This window comes from Chlorocebus sabaeus, chromosome 23 (genome assembly GCF_047675955.1).
Source record: "Chlorocebus sabaeus isolate Y175 chromosome 23, mChlSab1.0.hap1, whole genome shotgun sequence".
Lineage (NCBI taxonomy): Eukaryota > Metazoa > Chordata > Mammalia > Primates > Cercopithecidae > Chlorocebus > Chlorocebus sabaeus.
The window spans coordinates 65,748,264-65,769,128 of record NC_132926.1 but is presented as its reverse complement, the minus strand read 5'-3'; the positions used below and the strand labels follow the sequence as shown (position 1 = coordinate 65,769,128).

General features: G+C 33.5%; 1 protein-coding gene across 3 annotated transcripts in view; it reads left to right on the top strand.

The window, feature by feature from the left end:
- The window catches only part of COMMD10 (COMM domain containing 10), a 230,281-nt gene that overhangs the window by 71,101 nt on the left and 138,315 nt on the right, over positions 1–20,865 (top strand). For 2 of the 3 annotated variants that reach the window (XM_008014199.3, XM_038008750.2), the window contains exon 5: positions 4,461–4,571. The exons of the other annotated variant lie outside the window; for it this stretch is intronic. In XM_008014199.3, coding sequence (XP_008012390.1) covers positions 4,461–4,571 — 111 coding nt within the window. The remainder of the gene's footprint in view (positions 1–4,460; positions 4,572–20,865) is intronic. 3 annotated transcript variants of the gene reach the window in all.

The following is a 20,865-nucleotide window of genomic DNA, read 5'->3' as shown; positions in this document are numbered from 1 at the left end:
CTGATGGGGTTTTGGTGTGGGTGTCCTTTCTCTTTGTTAGTTTTCCTTCTGACAGTCAGGACCCTCAGCTGTAGGTCTGTTGGAGATAGCTTGAGGTCCACTCCAGACCCTGTTTGCCTGGTTATCAGCAGCAGAGGCTGCAGAAGATAGAATATTGCTGAACAGCGAGTGTTCCTGTCTGATTGTTGCTCTGGAAGCTTCGTCTCAGGGGTGTACCCCGCCATGTGAGGTGTGGGATGTCAGTCTGCACCTAGTGGGGAATGTCTCCCAGTTAGGCGACTCAGGGGTCAGGGACCAACTTGAGCAGGCAGCCTGTCCGTTCTCAGATCTCAGCCTCTTCTGTGAAACTTTATGTGTGGGTGTATGCATGCACAAACACATACGAGGTCAGCAATTTTATTTACTTTTTTTATTACTCTGTCATGTGGCCATGGAACAAATATTTTTCAATGACAAAATTTAGTAGAAAAGGCTCTGGAAATTAAGAAAGCCAATCCATGAACACCTAAAATCATGACTTTTAAAAATTACCTTCTTTGTGCATACTCTATTTCAATTCAATTCTACAGATGGATGTAGAATGTGCCTACTGTGTGCTGGGCATTATGCTAAGTGCTCCGATATAGCACTGATAAAAAGGACAAAAACCTTTATTCTCAAGGAGTTTAGAATCTTAAGTGGTAGTCAACAAACAAATAAATACTATATATTATGATAGATGGTAAAAAGCCCTAAGAAAATAAAGCAAGGCAAGTACTGACACAGTTCACTTATTAATAAGTTCTCTGTTATCTAGGGACTGAGAATACAGTTTGTTAATTTATTGACCCTGCTTCCCTGTCTTCTAGACATTTGTTATGTCAGTCATTCTTACTGTTAGTTGAAGTCAAAGAAACTCTAATCTAGAAATTGTTTACTTGGTTCTACTTAGGGAGTGGGTAGTAAATAAGTCTTTCAAAATTTGATGCAATTATCCAAAATTATTGAATGTGTATGTACTTTTCTGAGATAAATTTCTGTACTTTTCATTCAGTTATCAAATAGTCTGTGACCCAAAATATTTAAGTGGTGACTCTAATTTATCCTTTCTTCTAGCCACATGGCTAAGTAGTTTTGTGAATGAGTAACACAGTCTTGATTAATATGAGGTTTGCAGGCTAGCCTTTGTGTACCTATCTCTGGTTAGTAACTTTTAAAATTAGAGTTGTATCTTTTTGTCAGATGGCTTTTTAATAATCTTCTAAAATGAATATAATAACATTCTAAATGTGTTTAAAATATGCAATTTTGTTTATACTTTTAAAATCAAAATACTTGATAGTTTCTTGTGTGATGATATATATTTTAAGTTGTATTTTCCAAAGACAATTTATAATATCAACAAGGAAGGCTAACTCATGGCCATATTATAAATACACACATATCTAGTTGGGTAAAGAATATACAGATTGGACAGAACACCTAATTGGAGAAATTGGTAAAGGAGGTGCCACTAACTCAATATTTGAAAATGTACCATTTAACCCTTTACAACTTAGTGAGGCAGGTATTATTGTCTCTATTTTGCAGATGAGAAAACTGAGGCTCAAAGAGGTGAATAGAATATGTAACTTGCTTAAGGTCAATTAGTATGGAACTTCACAGCCCACACTCAACTGCCACTTAGCAAACCAAATGAAAGCTAGGGTAATGTTTACTCATTATAAAAAGGATTTCTGGGCATGCTTTGGCCTGCAGATAATATTGTATGTGTGACAGGTGGGGGGTGTGTGTGTGTGTGTGTGTGTGTATGTATGTATGTGTATGTGAAGAACCGACCAAATATTAGCTCTATAGGTTGCAATCCTGCCTCCTACCAAAGCCATAGCCAAGTGGAAATACAACTTTTTTTTCTTCCTCTTTCATACATTCATTTTCATGTGAATACTTCTCCTTGAAAGTTTGTGTATGTTATGTGATTGATCACTTGTCTGAGAGGAATCTTTAATGTTGACTCTGTCAGAGGCTGTTGTAGGTCACAAGGATATAAAGGTGAATAAGACTCCAGCTGTCTCCTAATGGAGATTACACTCTACTCTGAGGAGATAGACATGTAGACAAATTATTGCAATAAACCAATCTAAATGTTAATAGAGAAAGATGTAGAGTGCTGAGGGAACAGAGTAGCAGACTACAGAGGGAAGGGAAAGGAAAAAATAACAGAGGAGGTGACATTGGAGCCAAAGAAGAGATATGTGAAACAGCGTAGTGTGTTTTGGGAATCTTATTTGGTTCACTGTGGCTAAATTATAGATAATTAGGAATATGTTTTAGAACATAGGACTGGAAAGGTTGTTTTCACGTCCTGAGGGGTTTTGTATACTAGACTTAGGACTTAAAAGTTTGGATTTTATTTTGTAGGTAGTAAGGAGCTATTGGAGACTTTTAAGAAGGGAAGGGGGATGATGGGATGAGGTTCTATAGGAGGCAGGTAGCCCAGTTAGAAGACTATTGTGATAGTCTGGGAATATGTGGATGATGAGAGTCTGAAATCAGTCATGAATTTTGGAAAATATTTGAAAAATATTTAGAAGATACTATAGAACAGATTAGGTGACCAAAATGTCTTATATTTATACTACTTTATAGTTGCCAAAATCCTGTAAGTGTGCATGTTATTGGATATTATCAGTAACCCAGAAAAGTAGGTAGTTCAGATGGATTGATTTCCATTTTGTATGAGGAAATTGAGATCTTAAAAGATGTGGCTTAGCCACGGTCACATAGCTAGTGATAGTTTAAGCGTGAACCAAATCATAAGCTTCAAATTCAGGGTTCTTTTTAATTTGTCTACATCATCTCTATGCAGTGCTTAAGCATACATTAGTTAATATCAAGGCCTGATCATGGTGGGGTGTGTGTTTTAATTTATTCACTTAATATCTCTCTTCATTAGTTATGTTAAGTGCCTAATGGAGAGGGATAGGATCAATTAAATAAGGTAAATGCAACATTTTACAGGTCAATGTAAATACCTAGAATGTGCTTTTCAATTAAGACGACATGTATGCCAGTGCTTTTTTAATATATGAGAATGGTTATGACATTTATTCCTATTTTATTGGAGAGTCTGTTGCACTTGATAATAGTGTCAGGCTGGTATCAGAGACTGTGCTTACTGTAATCAGTGTTAAAGATCAGTATATGAAGAATCCTTACTTAACATGTACCATTAAATTGATTTTGTATTAGGTATTATAGAGATATTATAGATTATATCTCTACAACATCTTCCTTCTTTTTACCCATAACCTCTAAAAGGTTTAGTGCCAGAAGGAACAGAACTGTATCTTTATTTTCTCATCACATCCTCTCTCAAATAGATAATACTTTCATTGCTCTCTTTCCAACTTGGCTTTGAGTCACTGCTGTGATTCTAGCTGTTGAACAGTCTTTCAAATTAAGTGATTAGTATTCTAGTCAAGGAAAAATTGTTGTGAGCCTACCATTCTTACCCAGTATTGTTAAGATAGTTTTACTAAATCTATTATTAGGGTCGTGTTCTCAGAGGCATATGACTATTGGGTTTCATAAAACTTCCCTAAATATTGATACTTGAGATTTACAGGAAATTAAATCTAAAACCTTACACTTTTGAAGCTGGAGGCACCAATAAGCTGCTGAAGTTCAGTATAAAGCCACATCTGTGCTCCTTAATACTTTATAAGAAAAGTTTCTCTGCCTTAGTCTTCCTTTACTATTTTTGTCTTACTTGATTAAAATTTTGCTGTTGTATTAACTAATAAATTCAAAGGAAATGTTCTGATTAGTTTCTGTCATAACTGGGAACGATAGTAAGAGTACCTTGGAAAGTATGATAGTCTGTTGTGTAACACTTGCTAGGTAGTAGATATGAATTCTCTGCCTGACTATTTCAATCTCATTGTATCTAAAGGTGTGAACCTCTTACCATCTGGATACTTTAGTTTCCCTCTAAATTAAAAAGAAAAAAAGCAAATCTTACCTGTATAGTACCTAATGCAAAGGTTTTTGAAAGATGATGGGAAGTCATTAAAGTGCTTTTTAACAATTTATGCTATTTACTAGTTGAAATTTTTAACTATTTAAAAACCATTAGTTTTAAAAAATATTATTTTAAAATAGTAATTTACTATTTAATATTTAAAAACCATTGGCTCTTTTAATATATTTCATTGCTTGGTATTAGAATTTTTTATTTTTAGAATAGAGTATATTTAAAGATGACTTTTGCTGTTAAATTTGACAGGCGTGGCAGGAGGCCAATCTAGTAAGCCCAAAGGGAGAATTCGCAGAGTATGTAGGTTAAAGGAGCCCCGGATCTGACTTTCTATGAAGCCCAGCCTACCCATACACATTCCTGCAGAGTGGAGATTTGCTTAAAGTTGACTGTTTTCTTCCTTCTGTACCATCTGATTCAAATCTGCACCTGTCTTTTAAAGCTAGAGACGGTTGGATGGCAGCTTAACCTTCAGATGGCTCACTCTGCTCAAGCAAAACTAAAATCTCCTCAAGCTGTGTTACAACTCGGAGTGAACAATGAAGATTCAAAGGTAAGAAATGGTATCCCATTGAAAGGATGTATTTTGTTTGTTGGGACTTAAACTTTATTCTTAGCAGTCTTTGCTCTCTGGTTTTAAATTTTAAACATAATTCAGTTAAACAATTATTAATAAGTGGATCTTTTTTGACAGATTTTGATGTCAGATTTAAATATCACTGTTATTTATCTCAAGAAATAGCTTATCTTGCAAAGTACCTTTCATAAAAAACATTTCATAATGTCTTCTTTTAAATTCTGCAGTGAAAAAAAAAATGGTAAAGACCACATAAAATCATGATTTTAATGTTTTAGGTATTTGCGAATATTCCTGAGTGTTTCATGTTTTAAGCTGAATATATGTGGTAGAGGGAATATTGTTTGTTGTCCAGCTAGTGCCTGGAACAATAAATATGATGGAGACCTGAATTGTATTTTTGTGTGTGTAGTAGTATAGTATGCTTCCATGTGTTTAAATCCCAGCTTTTGAGAAATAGAATTTTTTTTTTTATACCACAGGGTGATTTTTACTTTATTATTAATTTCAGAACAACTTGAACATGATTATTAAAGATCAGAGCATTGCTATGAAATAGTTTTTGTTACTGCAACATATAGGGAAATACGTCTTTCAGATATGACAAGAGCTTTTTATCGTATTTTATATTGTAATTGATTATCTTTTAAGATAGAAAAGGGGGAGTGACTTTTTCCTCCTAAGTAGATAAGACTATCTCATCTTCAGACAAAATAGAATTGAGAATGAGGTATTAGAGAATATCTGAGGAAGTAGATTACAGTGACTGAATGTGATAATAGAATAATGGAAGAAATGTTATTATTAATAACAGGAATTGAAGAATGGGAATATTATTACTTTTTTGTTAAAACTTTCACTATTCATTCTATTATGCACGTTTCTGGCTTCTTTCAGAAGTACCTAGCCCAGGTTATATGGCAATAAAATTCTGTGGAATTGACTTGAGTCTTATATATAATGTATTAGTTTATTACAGTGTTTCAGAAGTATCATTTTATTTCACAGATTTTCGCTGGAAAGTAATATGAACTTAGTGGTTAGAGTCAAGCTGTTAGAGTATGTCTAGTGGTTTCCCTTTATCTGCAGTTTCACTTTCCGTAGTTTCAGTTACCCACTGCTGTTTGAAATAGGTGAGTACAGTACAGTAAGATGAGAGAAAGAGACTACGTCCACATAACTTTATTACACTATGTTGTTAATGGTTGTTCTGTTTCATTATGACTGTTGTTAATCTCTTACACTGCCTAATTTATAAATTGACTTTATCATAAGTTTGTGTATATGGGAAAAAACAGTATATATTGAGTTCAGTATTATCCATGGTTTCAGGCCTCCACTGGGAGTTTTGGAATGTATCCTCCCACCGTGGGCAGAGAGACTACTGTGTGCTCTGCAGTTTAGTGTAGTGTAACCTTAGGCAAATTACTTAATCCTTGATTCTCAGTTTCTTTATCTGTAAAATATAGGTAGCATTATCTATCCACACAATTTTTATGAAGACTAAATACCTAGTATATGTAAAGTGTTTAGTCCAGTGCCCAGTAGTACAGCATGTGCTCAATAAATGCTGGCTGCTGCCATCATCATCAGTAAAACTGTTTTGTTTCTAGCTAAAATAAAGAAATCAATCCATGTGTTTTAATTCAAAGTTCTCACTATTTCCTGATGAAATTATTACCTCTTCCCTTGTTCCTTGCATTCCCTCTCCCTTTTTTTTTTTTTTTTTTTTTTGATTATATTTTTCATATATGTCCTTACTGGAAATTAGGGAGGGGAAAAAGAGCCTGGAAAGTCCCTTTTATTTCTTCTGTGAACTGAGTAAGGTATTCCTTTAGGTGTAGGATGATGATCTGGAACTTACTAGTATAGGCTGGAACTATTCCATGAGTGAAAATCCATGCATACATGCACATTCCAAGTAGCTATATACTTCCTCTGGTTTACTTTTCATGACTACCTAATGTTAAGTCTACGTAGCTAAAAGCATTTTATATGTTGGAAGTATACTATTTTGACCACATACATTGGATATGCTTTAAGCATCATGAGTTCAGCAATGCTTGTCTTTGGGATTCTCAAGTCCCCCTAACTTCTTTGTTACATCTTCAAAGTATGCCTATGTGTCTATTATATTTTTAGGCAGTAGGAATAAAAGAATAATGCTTCTTGTAAGACAGCCATGTTAATAAGACATTCAGATTATTCAGGAAGATGTGAATATCTAGATGTGAAATCTAACTCATTTGAAATATGAGCTTGAGTACATTTATGTTTTTCTGTGTGTTTGTATTTTGAAATTTTGAATAAATGTATATATGCACCTTGATTAATCTTATAACTTGCAGTTCTAGAGCACCATTTTCATTAACAAATATGCTGAGGAAGAAGAGCAGAAGCACACATACGTAAAAGATATTTCCCTTTCATCTTGTATGTAGACTTAAGTGACTTCTTTGCATTGCCTTTCTCTTTTATGGCGTTGTACACATTTTGTGCCTGTGTCTTTTATCTCCTAAACAATAGACACATAATGAGGTATAGAGCTACCATCACCTAGGCAGAAACATACCATCTTCAAGTGATACGGTGTGCCCTAGCTATAAAGGACCGGTTAACTACTATACCTGTTTTCCTCAATGTACTGCTGGCTGGAATTACTGCTCTTTCTTTTGTTTACCTTCCTTGATTTTAGGATTTTGTATTCTGTTCTTTGTACTCTTCATCTTGTTCCTTATGTTAATTTTTATGTGACTCCTGTTATTAAGGACCACTAACTACTTTTCTCTCAAATATTTACTCTGTTATGAAATGAGAATTCTTCACAGGTTGGAATATTAAGTAAAAGGAATGAGGGTATAGAGCATGTTTTAAAAAACAAGTTTGTTAAAGGAAAGGAAAACTTTTACCAAAAGGGAGATTAAATGTTATCACTGCTTAGTTTAGGATATACAGTATCTTAAAGTACAAAACTGTCATACTTATGAAGTTGGTGTTTGTTTAAAACAGGAAGCATTGAGTACAGTTCTCACAAATGTGTATTTTACAGGGTAGTTATCCTGAAAATATACATATATTAAACTATTGGGAGGATTAAAGTGACTGTAAATTGTGAGGGAGTATTTTGGTGGTGTTTACTTTGAACTGAAAACTTACTGTAATTCACTGAAGAGTGTGGTTTATGAGGAGCTCCTTGTCTTCTTTTTCACTTCTAACATACACATGAAAAATGTAGCCTGCAGTGAAGTTTTAATTGCTATCACACTGGATAACACTGTTTGACTGTAGTCTCCTTTCTTAGAACACTTCTGTCTCGAGGCTTTCCTGTTTTGCTACTAATTTTATCACAAAAACTGGGTGATTGTAGCTTTCCTGCAGTATTTTGATATGTATTCTAGTTGTTTTTGGTTAATTGTCTTAGTGTTTGTCTACTGTGTTTAGGAAAGTGAGATTATTTTCCTGTTCCACAGATACCTCAAATTGAGTTTTCTGACTTAAAGTTTTTTTCATTAGGGGGCAGTAGAGTGCTTTGCTTACTGAGCCTTTTCTGGCATTCACAGTGTTATTTGAAATAACATTCAAAATAATTTGTGAAGTCAGTAGTTGAAGGAAATGCTAAGTGTTTACATTTCTAATCTGTATAGAACAATAGAGTTCCCTTATTTATTTCCATCAACAAAATTAATGCTTATTAATCATTTATGTATAGAACAAATAAATGAAATCATCATGATTTGACTTTTGAAATTTGTATAAGATCATTTGCCAAAATGAAATATATTAAAAGCTTTCTACAGTATTGACTTTTTTGTTACATTATGTCACTTATATTAATTTCTTCATGAGAAAAAAGCATAAAATAGTCCATAAGATAATTGAATGGCACTATTAGGTTATGATGTAACTAGTTCTAGGCCCATTGTAGTCAGCTGAAAGTTCTTTATTTAGAGAGAGTAATGTCATTTGTAACAAATGTTGGTAATATTGTCTGACACCAACACTTTAACTTTGAATTTCTTAAAATACTTTAATTTTGCTATTTATCTTTGTACACTTTTTTCCCCAGTAAATTTCCTGTTAAAGACAAACCTGTTTTGTTAATACAGGGATTCCAAATTTTATTTGTACATCTTTGAGGAAGGATCCTTGTGTTTCATTTTTTTTTTCTTTTGTAATAACTGTGGTAAAATCACCCTGAGAGAACTTTTGTTTATCTTAATGTTAAATTAGATTATAATCAGGTTGCAGAAAGTACTTTATGTAAAAGTAATTATGATTTTGAATGAATTTGGGACTCAATACTAGTTTTCTGACTTAGAGCTCTTCATTCTTATTTCCAAAATATGTGACAAATTCTGTTTAGTGTGAAAAAATGGGCAAAACTTCTTTTTTAAGTGTTTACTCTGTGCTATACACATCTCTTCCAGGCATGATTTCTTATTATTCTTATTTTATTGATAAGTAGAGATGTAGAAGCACAGAGAAGTTAAATAATATTCCCATGTTATACAGATAGTAAACAGTAGACCTAGGGTTTGAATCCAGGCAATTTTATTTGAGTTCCAGTTTATCAGTAGGATGCTGTATCATCTTGTTAATATAATAACTTAGCAGTTGATCTTGTAATATATGTATATGTTTCAAGGTGTTGAAAGCTATTCTAAAATGTAGGGTTGTTCATAGGGTTATAGTTACACGGATTCTAGATTTAATTTTTCTCTTTCCCCTTTATTTGACTAAGTTGAAACAATTTTACATTTTTAGTCCATTAGAAACACCATTTACTCTCATGTAGTAAGTAAAGTTATAAATGATGTCAGTTCAACAGAGGCTGCCTTTTATTAACAAATATTATTGTAAGGGCTACATGACATCAATGATGTTGATGTCTTGCGAGCAAATAAGCTATATCAGTTAAAAGAAAAGATGCCCTCAGATCTATTTAGGACAGATTTCTCAGAGAAAAATATGTATGCTATTCAAATCATGAATTCTTGTTATAGAAATTTACATCTTTTCATCTTAAAGGTGGTGGTAGTATTAACTGATTTGGAAGGACCTTCACATTTTTTAGCCTTATGTGAGTTGGTCTGCGTTTTCCTTTTTTTTTTCTTGAGGTATCCCGTATCATATCTTTATTAGAATAAATCACACTAAAGAATGCTTTCTCACCCTTGATTACACATACAAACGAGATAATTCAACTGATAGGACATGATTCAAATATAAATAAAATCATTCTCTCACATATTTAACATTGTTGAGTGGCTTTTTAAATTGTATATATTTAAGGTATACAACATGCTGTTTTGATATAAGTATACATAGTAAAATGATTGCTACTATTAAGAAAATTAATCCATCCATCACCTTCCATAATTACGTTTCTTTTGTGTTTGGTAAAAGCACCTAAAATCTATTTTCCTAGAAAAATTTCAGTTTATGATACAATATTACTAACTATAGTCCTCATGCTGTACATCAGATCTCCAGACTTATTTATCCTACATAACTGCAAGTTCATATGCTTTGACCTGCTTCCCATTTTCTCCCTTTCCTTGTCTCTGATAATCACTGTTCTACTAGGCATTTTTTTAAAATTCCACATATAAGTGAGATCATGCAGTATTTCAGTATTTTTCTTTCTATGTCTGGCTTATTTCACTTACCATAATGTCCTCCAGATTCATCTATTTTGTTGCAAATGGCACTATATCCTTTTTTCAAGGCTGACTCATATTCCTATGTGTGTGTATATGTGTCTGTGTCTGTTTATATGTATGTATATGTATGCATATATATATGGACACATATACATATCACAATTTATCCATTGATAGATACTTACATTGTTTCCATATCTTGGCTATTATGAATAATGCTGCAGCAAACATGGGGGTGCAGATGTCTCTTTAACATACTGGATTCATCTTCTTTGGATATATACCAAGCAGGAGATTCCTGGTAGTTCTAATTTGAATTTTTTGAGGAACCTTCAAACTGTTGTCCTTAATGGCTATACCAATTTACATTTCTACCATCAGTGTACAGGGGTTCCCTTTTCTCCACATTCTCACCAGTGTTTGTTATCTCTTGTCTTTTTGATAATAGTCATTCTAACAGTTGTGAGATAATATTTCATTTTGGTTTTGTTTGCATTTCCCTAATGGTTAGTGATATTGAACATCTTTTCATTTATCTGTTGGCCATTTTTATGTCGTCTTTGGAGAATTTCTATTTAGGTCCTTTGTCCCTTTTAAAATCAATTAATCTTAGTACATTGTTATTATTTTGCTATTGAATTGTGTGAGTTCCTTTTACATGTTGGATATTAACCCATTATCAGATACGTGGTTTGCAAATTTTTCTTCCAATCCATAGACTGTATTTTTTGTTGATGGTTTCCTTTTCTGTACAGGAGCTTTTAGTTTGATGTAGTTCTACTTATTTTTTGCTTTTGTTCCTCAAGCTTTTGGTGTGATAATTCAAGATATCGTGACTAGGATGAACATCAAGGAGCTTTTTCTCTGTGCTTTCTTCTAGGAGTTTTATGGTTTCAGATCTTATGTTTAGGTCTTTTATCTCTTTTGAGTTTGGTTTTTGTGTATGGTGTAAAGGTCCAGTTTCATTGTTTTGCACGTGGATATTCAGTTTTCCCAGCACCATTTATTAAAGAGACAATTCTTTCTTTATTGCATCTTCTTGGTGGTCTTGACAAAAATTAATTGAACATGTATGCTTGGGTTATTTCTGGGCTGTCTGTAGTATTTCTTTTGTCTGTGTGTCTGGCTTTATGCCAGTACCTTACTGTTTTGGTTACTATAACTTTATAATGTAATTTAAAATTAGGAAGTGTGATACCTCTAACTTTGTTTTACTTTCTCAAGATTATTTTGGTTTTTCAGGGTCTTTCGTGATTCCATGTGAATTTTATGATTTTTTTCTCTATTTCTGTAAAAAATGCCATTGGAATTTTCATAGGATTGCAGTGAATCCATATATTGCTTTGGGTAGTATGGACATTTTAACAGTATTAATTCTTCCAATTCATGAACATGGGCTATCTTGCTATTTAATTAGGTCATCTTCAATTTCTTTAATCAGTGTGTTATAGTTTTCAGATCTTTCACTTCTTTGGCTATATTTATTTATAGGCATTTTATTCTTTTTGCTCTCCTAACAATGTTATAGTAGCAGGGTCTGGAAAGAGTGGCGGTGGCTGGGAAAGTGGGGGCACATAAATAAGATTGTTTCTTGTTTTTTTTTTTTTTTTTTCCCAGCTAGATCATTATTTTTGTGAAGAAATCCATCTGATTTTTGTATGGTGATTTTGTAAGGTGTATGCTACTTTACTGAATTTATTTGTTCATTTTAACTTTTTTTGTGGCATTTTAAGGGTTCTTTTTTTTTAAAAAAAGAACATATAGGATAATGTCATCTGCAAACAGGAATAATTTTCTTGTCCTCTCTCAAGTGAAATGATTTTTTAATATTGCCTGCCTTTTAAAAAAAAATCATGATTCATTTTTCTGTTACCAAATCTGTATGTGCTTACTGTAGAAAACTTAGAAATTATAGAAACATGAAAGGAAAAGCTGTTAGACTTACCACGAAGATGCAGGCAGTCTATTTGTTTTATTTTATTTTTTTCAGTGTTTATTCGATACAAACTTCTTCTCCAGAGTCTGATTGTAGGACTTGTTTGATTTTATATTCTGCCTTTTTTTACTTAATGCTGTGACAAATCATTTTTTATATTATCTCAAACTCATCATTAATATATTTTAAATTACTGCGTTATATTATGGCTATGACAGACATATTAGGATTTCTTAATAATTCTTACCCTGTCAAATACTGGGTTTGTTTCTAATATTTTCCTCTTACATTGTAATAAACATCTTTGTGTATATATACTTAGATGCTCAGTAAATCTTTATCCGTTATGAATGAATTAATGAAGCCTTCTTAGGATTTAGGGTTATTCCTCAAGAGGATGATTACTAGGTGAAAGGGTATAAACCAAAATAAAACAAAACATCTTATTTAGTTTGATAAATGACTTTCTGAAATCATTTTGGGGAATACACACAGAAACGCAAACGTTGCATTCAGAAGATTTCATAGCTTCTAGAGAAAGATGTAACACTATTTCAAAAATAGGTTCTTTAATAAGTGGGTAATTAATTACTTTGGATTTTAGGAGGCCAGTAAAAAGCCCAGATATTTTTGTAATACTATAGCGCCCCCTCTTTTAAACTTTTGTATTACATTAGTGCACACATTAAACAAGCTTTTGTTATGTATATTTTGTTTTATTATAGAACATGTAGAAGCAATCTGATCAAATACTCAAGCAGTTAGAAAAAATAGAAATAACTCTTGTTTGTTAGATAATTGCCAAGATACTTTGAAAACAAAATCTACTTCTTTGGAATGAAATGTGTTTAAATGTTTTTAAGGCTTTGTGACTCTGGTTTTCTGATTCTTTGTTTTGTATCCTTTTCCGTTGTGATCAATTTCTCAATGAAATTATCCTTCAAGGTTTTATGTTTTCTAAATAACAGCAATACAGAAATGTTTTCCCTCAATTTAATGTATTTTTTTTTTGTTTTTTTGGTTTTGTGGTCAACATGACTTTTTAAAAGACAATATTACGTAGTTAAGTATATTGATACAAATCATATGTGTATAACTTCTGCATAACGCAATGGAAACCCCCTCCATATATGTGGGTGTGTGTGTAAGGTTTTTTTTTTTTTCATGTTTCAGGCTGTCAAGTAGAGAGTCTGCATTTATCCATAATAAGGCTTTATAAGCTAACAAAAAATATTGTTTCAGATGCTACTTGTCTTTGATGAGTGAAAATACACGGTATTAATACACCATTAGAGGTTAGTATTTATGTGGAGAAAATGATAATAGAGACTTGGAGTAGAAAAATCTCTGTTAAAAATACTCCAAACATTTTAGGCAATTTAGAATTAAAATATCATTGTTTTACTAAAATTCTTTTTAAAAATTTTGTGGGATTGCGTAGTAAGGAAACAAATACTATCTTCACTTATCTTTTCTAACTTCTGATTCCTGTAGTCTCTGAAACCCAGAGGCAGTTGATAAATACAGAATTTTTAAAACAGAATATGTTTTAGAAGTACCTTTAAATTTCATTAGATACCTTTTCATGTATTAGAAATGACAATAATGTAAATGAATGATATAAATATTTTGATACAAAAGTATTAACAATGAATTAGACATCTGGACGAATAAAATGCTAAATTCAATAAAGTATGCACTAACTTTTTAAACATCTTGAATTCAGTTCAAGAAATATTTTTTAAACATTTACTACATGTGAGTTACTAGGCAAGGTATTTGTGATATAGGCAGGTTTTATTTTCTGTCATGGAGCTTATGGGCTAGCAGGAAATACATACATTAAGCCAGTAAATGTGTAAGTTTGATGACTAGTACAAAGGAGGAAACATGGAAACCAATAGCAAGAAATTAGAAACTGCGACAGGCAGAGAAGCTTTCAGATGGAGGAAAAAGCACCTGAAAGAGGACAGAGGTTTATTTTTTGAGCATTTCAAATATGGAGGCACTTGAGATATCCAGGTGGAGATTGTCAGGTTTGTAGTCTGAGACATGGGAGAAAATTGTAAACTAGAAGTTGAGGTTTGGAAATCATTGCGATTATAATTTCAGTCTTGGGAATGGAAGAGATCACTTAGAGGATACAGTAGAACTAACATTTAAATGACAAGTAGAATTGAAAGAGATTATGACAGTGATTGGGAAGGAACAGCCAAATACCAAAGGAAGAGAGCATCTTAGGGGTGAATCATGTCGCATGTTGCGACTAAGTAAAGTTAGAGGGAAGCGGGGGCAGAGAGAGAAGATAATAATTCTGACAGTCATGAAGTAGGTGCTAGTATTTTCCTATTAAGTAGATCAAGAAACCCAGACTCAGTGGTTAAGTGTCTTTCTCTAAATTGGATACTAGAAAGAAAGTGATGGTGCCATAATTTGAACCCAGGTCTGTCTGACTCCATAGCCTGAGCTTATAATCACTTCATAGTGTTAAAAAATGAATTTAGTGACATGGAGATCATTGGTGATCACTTTGTGGGACAGGAGAAGGAAATATTTCAAGATGGAGGGCAGTACTGAATGCTATTTGAGAGGTCAGAAAAGAGAAGAACAGACATGTGACTGTTGGATTTCGCAAAATGGACTTCTCTGATGACCTAGACAATTATGATTTCAGTAACAATTGAGAGGAGGAGAAAGAAACTTGATTGGGATAAACTGACTAAAGAATATGAGGTGAGAGTGGAAGTAGTGATACAGGTAACTGTTTCGGAAATAGGACAGTTCATGTCGGGGAATGTGGATTCAGTGACTGGAGATATTAGAGGAGGTTTGTATGCAGATGCCACAGATCCACTGGGGGAGAAAATGATGCAGAATAGAGAGGGATATATTAATACATTTCTTGAGAAAGTGAGATGTGAGATTCAGAGCACAAACGGAAAGGTTGGATTCAATCAGAGTGGGAACATTTCTTTTGTCTTCATAGGGAAAAAAGAGGATGGGTCAGGGAGGTGGTTTTGATGGTGGAAAGAGAAAGTTGTAATGATCTGATTGCTTCTGTTTTCTCAGTGCTGCTGTCATGAGGTTGGGAGAATGGGGTGGTCCTAGTAGGTTTGAAAACAGAGGACAAAGTGTGAAATAGTTATTTTGGATATTGGACAATTGAACAAAGTAGGTAATTTTAGGGTATTTTACCGTTACTACACAGTGCTGATTGCCCAATTGTGATTTGTGATCGTGAATTTGAGATGAGAACTGTTGGCAGGTTGTGTATTTTTCTTAATCTATTTTTAATTGCTCAGGTGCACATGTGGAGTAGGTGGATAATTGGGTTTAATCATGCTTTTATCTTTGCCAGGTGTTTTTAGTGAAGGGTGAAAAGGACAAAGGGTGTGCCTATGTCTACGAAAGAGTAAATTTTAGTAACTGACCCTGGAGTCTAAATTGGGCCAGGTGGAAAGTGAGGATATTGTGTATGTGTGTTCAGGGATAGGGTGGTAAGTGATGAGAGGCAGAAGCTATCTAGAAATATGCTGAAACCTAGCCATAGTCTCTGATACGATTAGGCTTTGTGTCCGCACCCAGATCTCATCTTGAATTGTAATCCTCACAATCCCCATAATCCCTGTGTGTCAAGGGAGAGACCAGGTGGAGGTAACTGAATCATGAGGGTGGTTCCCCCATGCTGTTCTCCTGATAGTGAGTGAGTTCTCACGAGATGTGATAGTTTTATGAGGAGTTTTTACCCCTTGCCTTGGCACTTCTCCTTCCTGCCAACTTGAGAAGAAGGTGTCTTGCTTGCCCTTTGCCTTCTGCTATGATTGTAAGTTTCTTGAGGCTTCCCCAGCCATGCTGAGCTGTGAGTCAATTAAACCTCTTTCTTTTATAAATTACCCTTTCTTGGGCAGTTCTTAATAGCAGTATGAAAATGCAGTAATACAGCTTCCCTTGAGGTTTATAGAAGAGCCTCATGTAGATGCATTATTTTCCAGGATCACTCAGTGACTCTTAATTTGAGTCTTGAGATGTCTGTGGCTTGATCAGGTGTATAGTTTATCTGTTAAGAGAGAGAAGTGGATACATGTAAAACTTGAAAGCTAGTCTTTTCCGAACCTTTACCCTGCATCAGCTTGGAAACTGAAGTGGTCTAATTATATGAAGATTTATTCTGTATCCTAGGAATTCACAATGTGTGTTCAGTGGCTACTCCTTGATCTCTTGCTTCCTTGGTTGATAATATACCCAGCATCTGCTGGAAATAGTAGAGTATTAATTTCATAATGAGCCCACTACGTCAGTGATACTATATCCAGAAATCAATTAAAATGTGAGAATTTTGTATGTTGTTTGAATTATATTAGCTTTTGAACATCAGTGGTGCTGTTTTGAATTGCTTTTCTGAATCTGGTATTATAATTTTGAGGGTATTATTGTAAATTTTACTTCAAGACAAAGATGTCTAGATTGTTTTCTTATAAGTAATTTGCATTATTGGATATTGAATCCAGTCCCAATTATTTTGGCAGTAAAAGGGGTTGAGAAACACTCTTTTTTCCTGGCATAGTTTAAATAAGATTTTAAGCATGTTTACAATGTTAGTTACTATGTGACTACTTAAATATGTCTTTAATGGATTGTGTGGATTATAGTCTTTTCAGATTTTTTCTTTCCTTTGTTTGAGAATTATTTAGAGGAAGTTAAACTTATATGAAGAGGAAGAATAATTGTAACTATATATTTCTCAGAACAAATTATTGGGCACTTTTGGCCGTTTTGATGGTATTGGGAAAAGCGAAGATTCTTCTATTAAGTTTTCATATAAAATATTTTTGTTTTTCAAAGTTTCTCAGCTGTCCTTAATATTTATGATCCAAAGCTGCAATCTTTCAGAAATGCCATGTCCATATTTTAAAAAACTAAAATACTTTAAGGATTTAATCAGATCCTCAAGTCTTACATCACAGGACTTATTTGGAAATGTGGCCATCCTAAGATACCTAATGATTATGAGTCTGGTTTGGGTGTTTTCCTTTTGGGTATTTAGCATCAACCTAGCACCTTCAGTTCTGTGTTTTTGGACTGTATCTGGATGATATATTTGAGGATCTGCTGAAGACAGCTGTTTGGTTAGTGCACAAGGAACAGTCAATTTTATTACTTTATCATATGCTGGAGAATGATATTCATAAGGCAGTGGGAATATACCATAACTAGGGCCATAGATGAATAAAGGGATAGAAATAGGGTTGATGAAGCAGTATTATCCTTTATCTCATCAATTATCCTACCCTTTGCTAACAGCACAAAGGAGAAACAGACAGGATTAATATCTAATTTTTATAAACCCTTTTAACTTGCTTGTTTCATAAATGTTTGATTCCTAAGTATAATCAATGAAATAGCAAATTATACAATATTTTTAAAAATATCATATTTTAAGCTTTTAAAAATTGGTTGGCTATCTGGAATTTATATAAATTTTGCTTATAATCAATAACTGCTATTACGACATCAGTGAAACTATATGTTGTGATTGTTGTGGCTGGTTAACTAAAACATGTGTTTCACAAATTACATATACTGGGTGAAGATGAAATGTAATAGTAAATGAATGTGTAGAAAGAAATTCTTGTTTATAAATTTCATGTTTAAAGAACCTTGATTTTATCTTTTTAAAAATTCTTTTGTACTTTTAAAAAATTACACAAGTAATTTACATTGAGGAAAAATCAGAAAATGTAAGAAAATAAAATTCACCTACAATCCTACCTAGAGGTAATCACTTTGAGTGACATATTTAATTGGCATGTATCTTTCCAAATCTGTCTATTGTAAACTAGTTGTCTTTCCCCATAAAGCATTATATTGTAAACAACATCTTTTATTGTCAGTAAATGAGCTTCTACTCAGCAACATCATTTTAAATGACTACATAGGATTCTGTTGTTTGTATGTTCCATTTCTTATTTCTTTTTTTGGTAAATATGATTTATTTATTCAAATAGTCCTTCAGCAGTGCATTTGCCTTTAAAGCCATATTTAAAATACTGTATACTAACATGTTGACTAAAGTGATGGAAGATTTTAGAAATTCTATTCATGTAAATTCTGTTGGAATTCTAGTAATTGCTAAAATATCAGATTTTTATTGCTGGGAGACTTCCTTTTTCAAGGATTAACATGTTAAACATATAGTTTAGAATGTCTTTTAAAACTATGTGTGTGTTTATTAATTCATGACGTTTCTAAACCATGAGATTTTGCTCCTTCCCTTTCCTCCTCTCTTTCTCTTTCCCCTTCTTGGTTTCTTCTTTATATTAAAGTAGATAAGAAGTCTCTTTCAGACATAAAGAAGTTCTACCCTATCCATTATAAAGGGGTAATTTTACCCATATTTAATGTGCTGCTACTTCCTTGGTGAGAGCAGTACCATAAATATCCCAGCATAACATCTTTGTTGTTCTCAACAGTAAAATGACCAGAATTGTCCAGGTACAACTTTATTTATGGAATTAGCAAAGGCTTGTGGAATTTTCTAGCCGAAAGGGATCTTAAGTGGATTTGTCAATGGATTCTTTTTTTTTTTTTCCTGCCAATGGATTCTTAATATGACACCAAAAGCATGAGCAACTAAAGAGAAAAGATAAATTGGACTTCATTAAAATGGAAAACTTTTGTGTATCAAAGAACATTGTCAAGAAATTGAAAGGACAACCTGGAGAATGGGAGAAAACGTTTTAAAGTTACATAAATTATATTATGGGATTTGTATTTAGAATGAATAAAGAACTCTTACAACTCAATAACAAAAAAACACGAAACCCTAATTTTATTTATTTTATTTATTAATATTTTTTCAGATAGGGTTGCCCTGTCACCCAGTCTGGAGTGTAGTGGCATGGTCATACCTCACTTCAGCCTCAGCCTTCTGGACTTAAGTGACCCTCCTGCTTCAGTATTCCCAGGTAGCTGAGACTACAGGCACCTGTCACCATGCCTGGCTAAATAAATAAAATTTTTTTGGTAAAGACAGGAGCTCACTTTGTTGCCCAGGCTGGTCTTGAACTCCTGGGCTCAAGCTATCTTCCCACCTAGGCCTCTCTAAGTGCTAGGATTAGAGGTGTGAGCCACTGTGGCTGGCCAGCAACCTAATTTTTAAAATGGGCAAAGGACTTGAATAGACATTTCTCCAAAGAAGATATGCAAATGGCCAATAAACATGAAAAGATGCTCAACATCATTAGTCGTTATGGCAATGGAAATCAAAACCACAGCAATATATCATTTCATACCCACTAGAATGGCTATAATTTTTTTTTTTTTTGATAAGGAAAATAAGTGTTGGAAAGTATGTGGAGAAATTGGGACTCTCATAAATTGCTAGTGGGAACATAAAATATAGCAGCTTCTGTGGAAAACAGTTTGGTGGTTCCTCCAAAATTTAAATATAGAATTACTCTAGGACCCTGCAATTCCACTCCTAGGTATATACTCAAAAGAATTAAAAACAAAGGCTCAAACATGAACATTTACACAGATATTTATAGCAGCACTATTCATAGCCAAAAGGTAGCAATAACCCTGTCTCAGTCCATTTGTGCTGCTATAACAAAATACCTGAGATTAGGTAATTTATAAGAAACAGAAATTTATCTCTTACGATACTGGAGGCTGAAAAGTTCAAGATGTAGGGACTGGCATCCAGTGTCTGGTGAGGGCCTTCTTGCTGTGTCTTTACATAGCAGAAGAGCAAGAGGGAGTGAACACACCCTTTCCTTCAAGCTTTTTTAAATGCCTTAATCCCTTCCATGAGGGCTTTGCCCTCATAACTGTATCACCTCTGAAAGGCCCCACCTTTTAATACTATTATGTTTGTGATTTTGTTTCAACATATAAATTTTAAGGAATGCATTCAGATCATAGCAAACCCAAGTGTCTCTCAGTGAAAGATAAACTGTGTTATATACATAGAATGGGATATTACTGAGCTGTGAAAAGGGTTGATGTACTGATAATGTGCTATAATGTGGATGAACCTTGAAAATGTTATACTGTGTAATAGAAGCCAGACACAAAAGATCACTTATTGTATGAATCTATTTATATGAAAAATCCAGGTTAGGTAAATCCATAGAAATAGCAGATTTGTAGTTGCAGGGTCTGGGAGGAGGAAAGAATGGAGAGTTGACCTTAATGGGTATGAGTTTCTTCTTGGTGTGGTAAAAGTGTTCTGTAATTAGAAAGCATTGTGGTTGTATTGGAAGCTACTAAATTGTACACTTTAAAATGATTAAAATAGTAAATTTTATAAAAAGGCACACACACACATATCCCTCTTAGAAATAAATCAACCCTTTAAGTTTACTGATGAGAAAATTCAGTCCCAGTGAGGTTAAATGATGTGTAAGTTGATTATTGGCACAGCTAGATAAGAACCTAATCTGATACAATGGAGAGAACATTGGACTTGAAGTGAGAAAACTGAATTTAAATTTTTAGACTGTGGGAAATTTTCTGTGGTAAATACCCCAGTTTGAAAATGTGTTGGTAATACTTGCCTTGTAGGGTTGATAGAGTTAAATGAAATAATGTTTGTGAAATGCCTATTATGGCTCTTACATCGTAAGTGACTAAAGTTAATGTTAGTTGAATTTGAATTTGCAGTGCTATA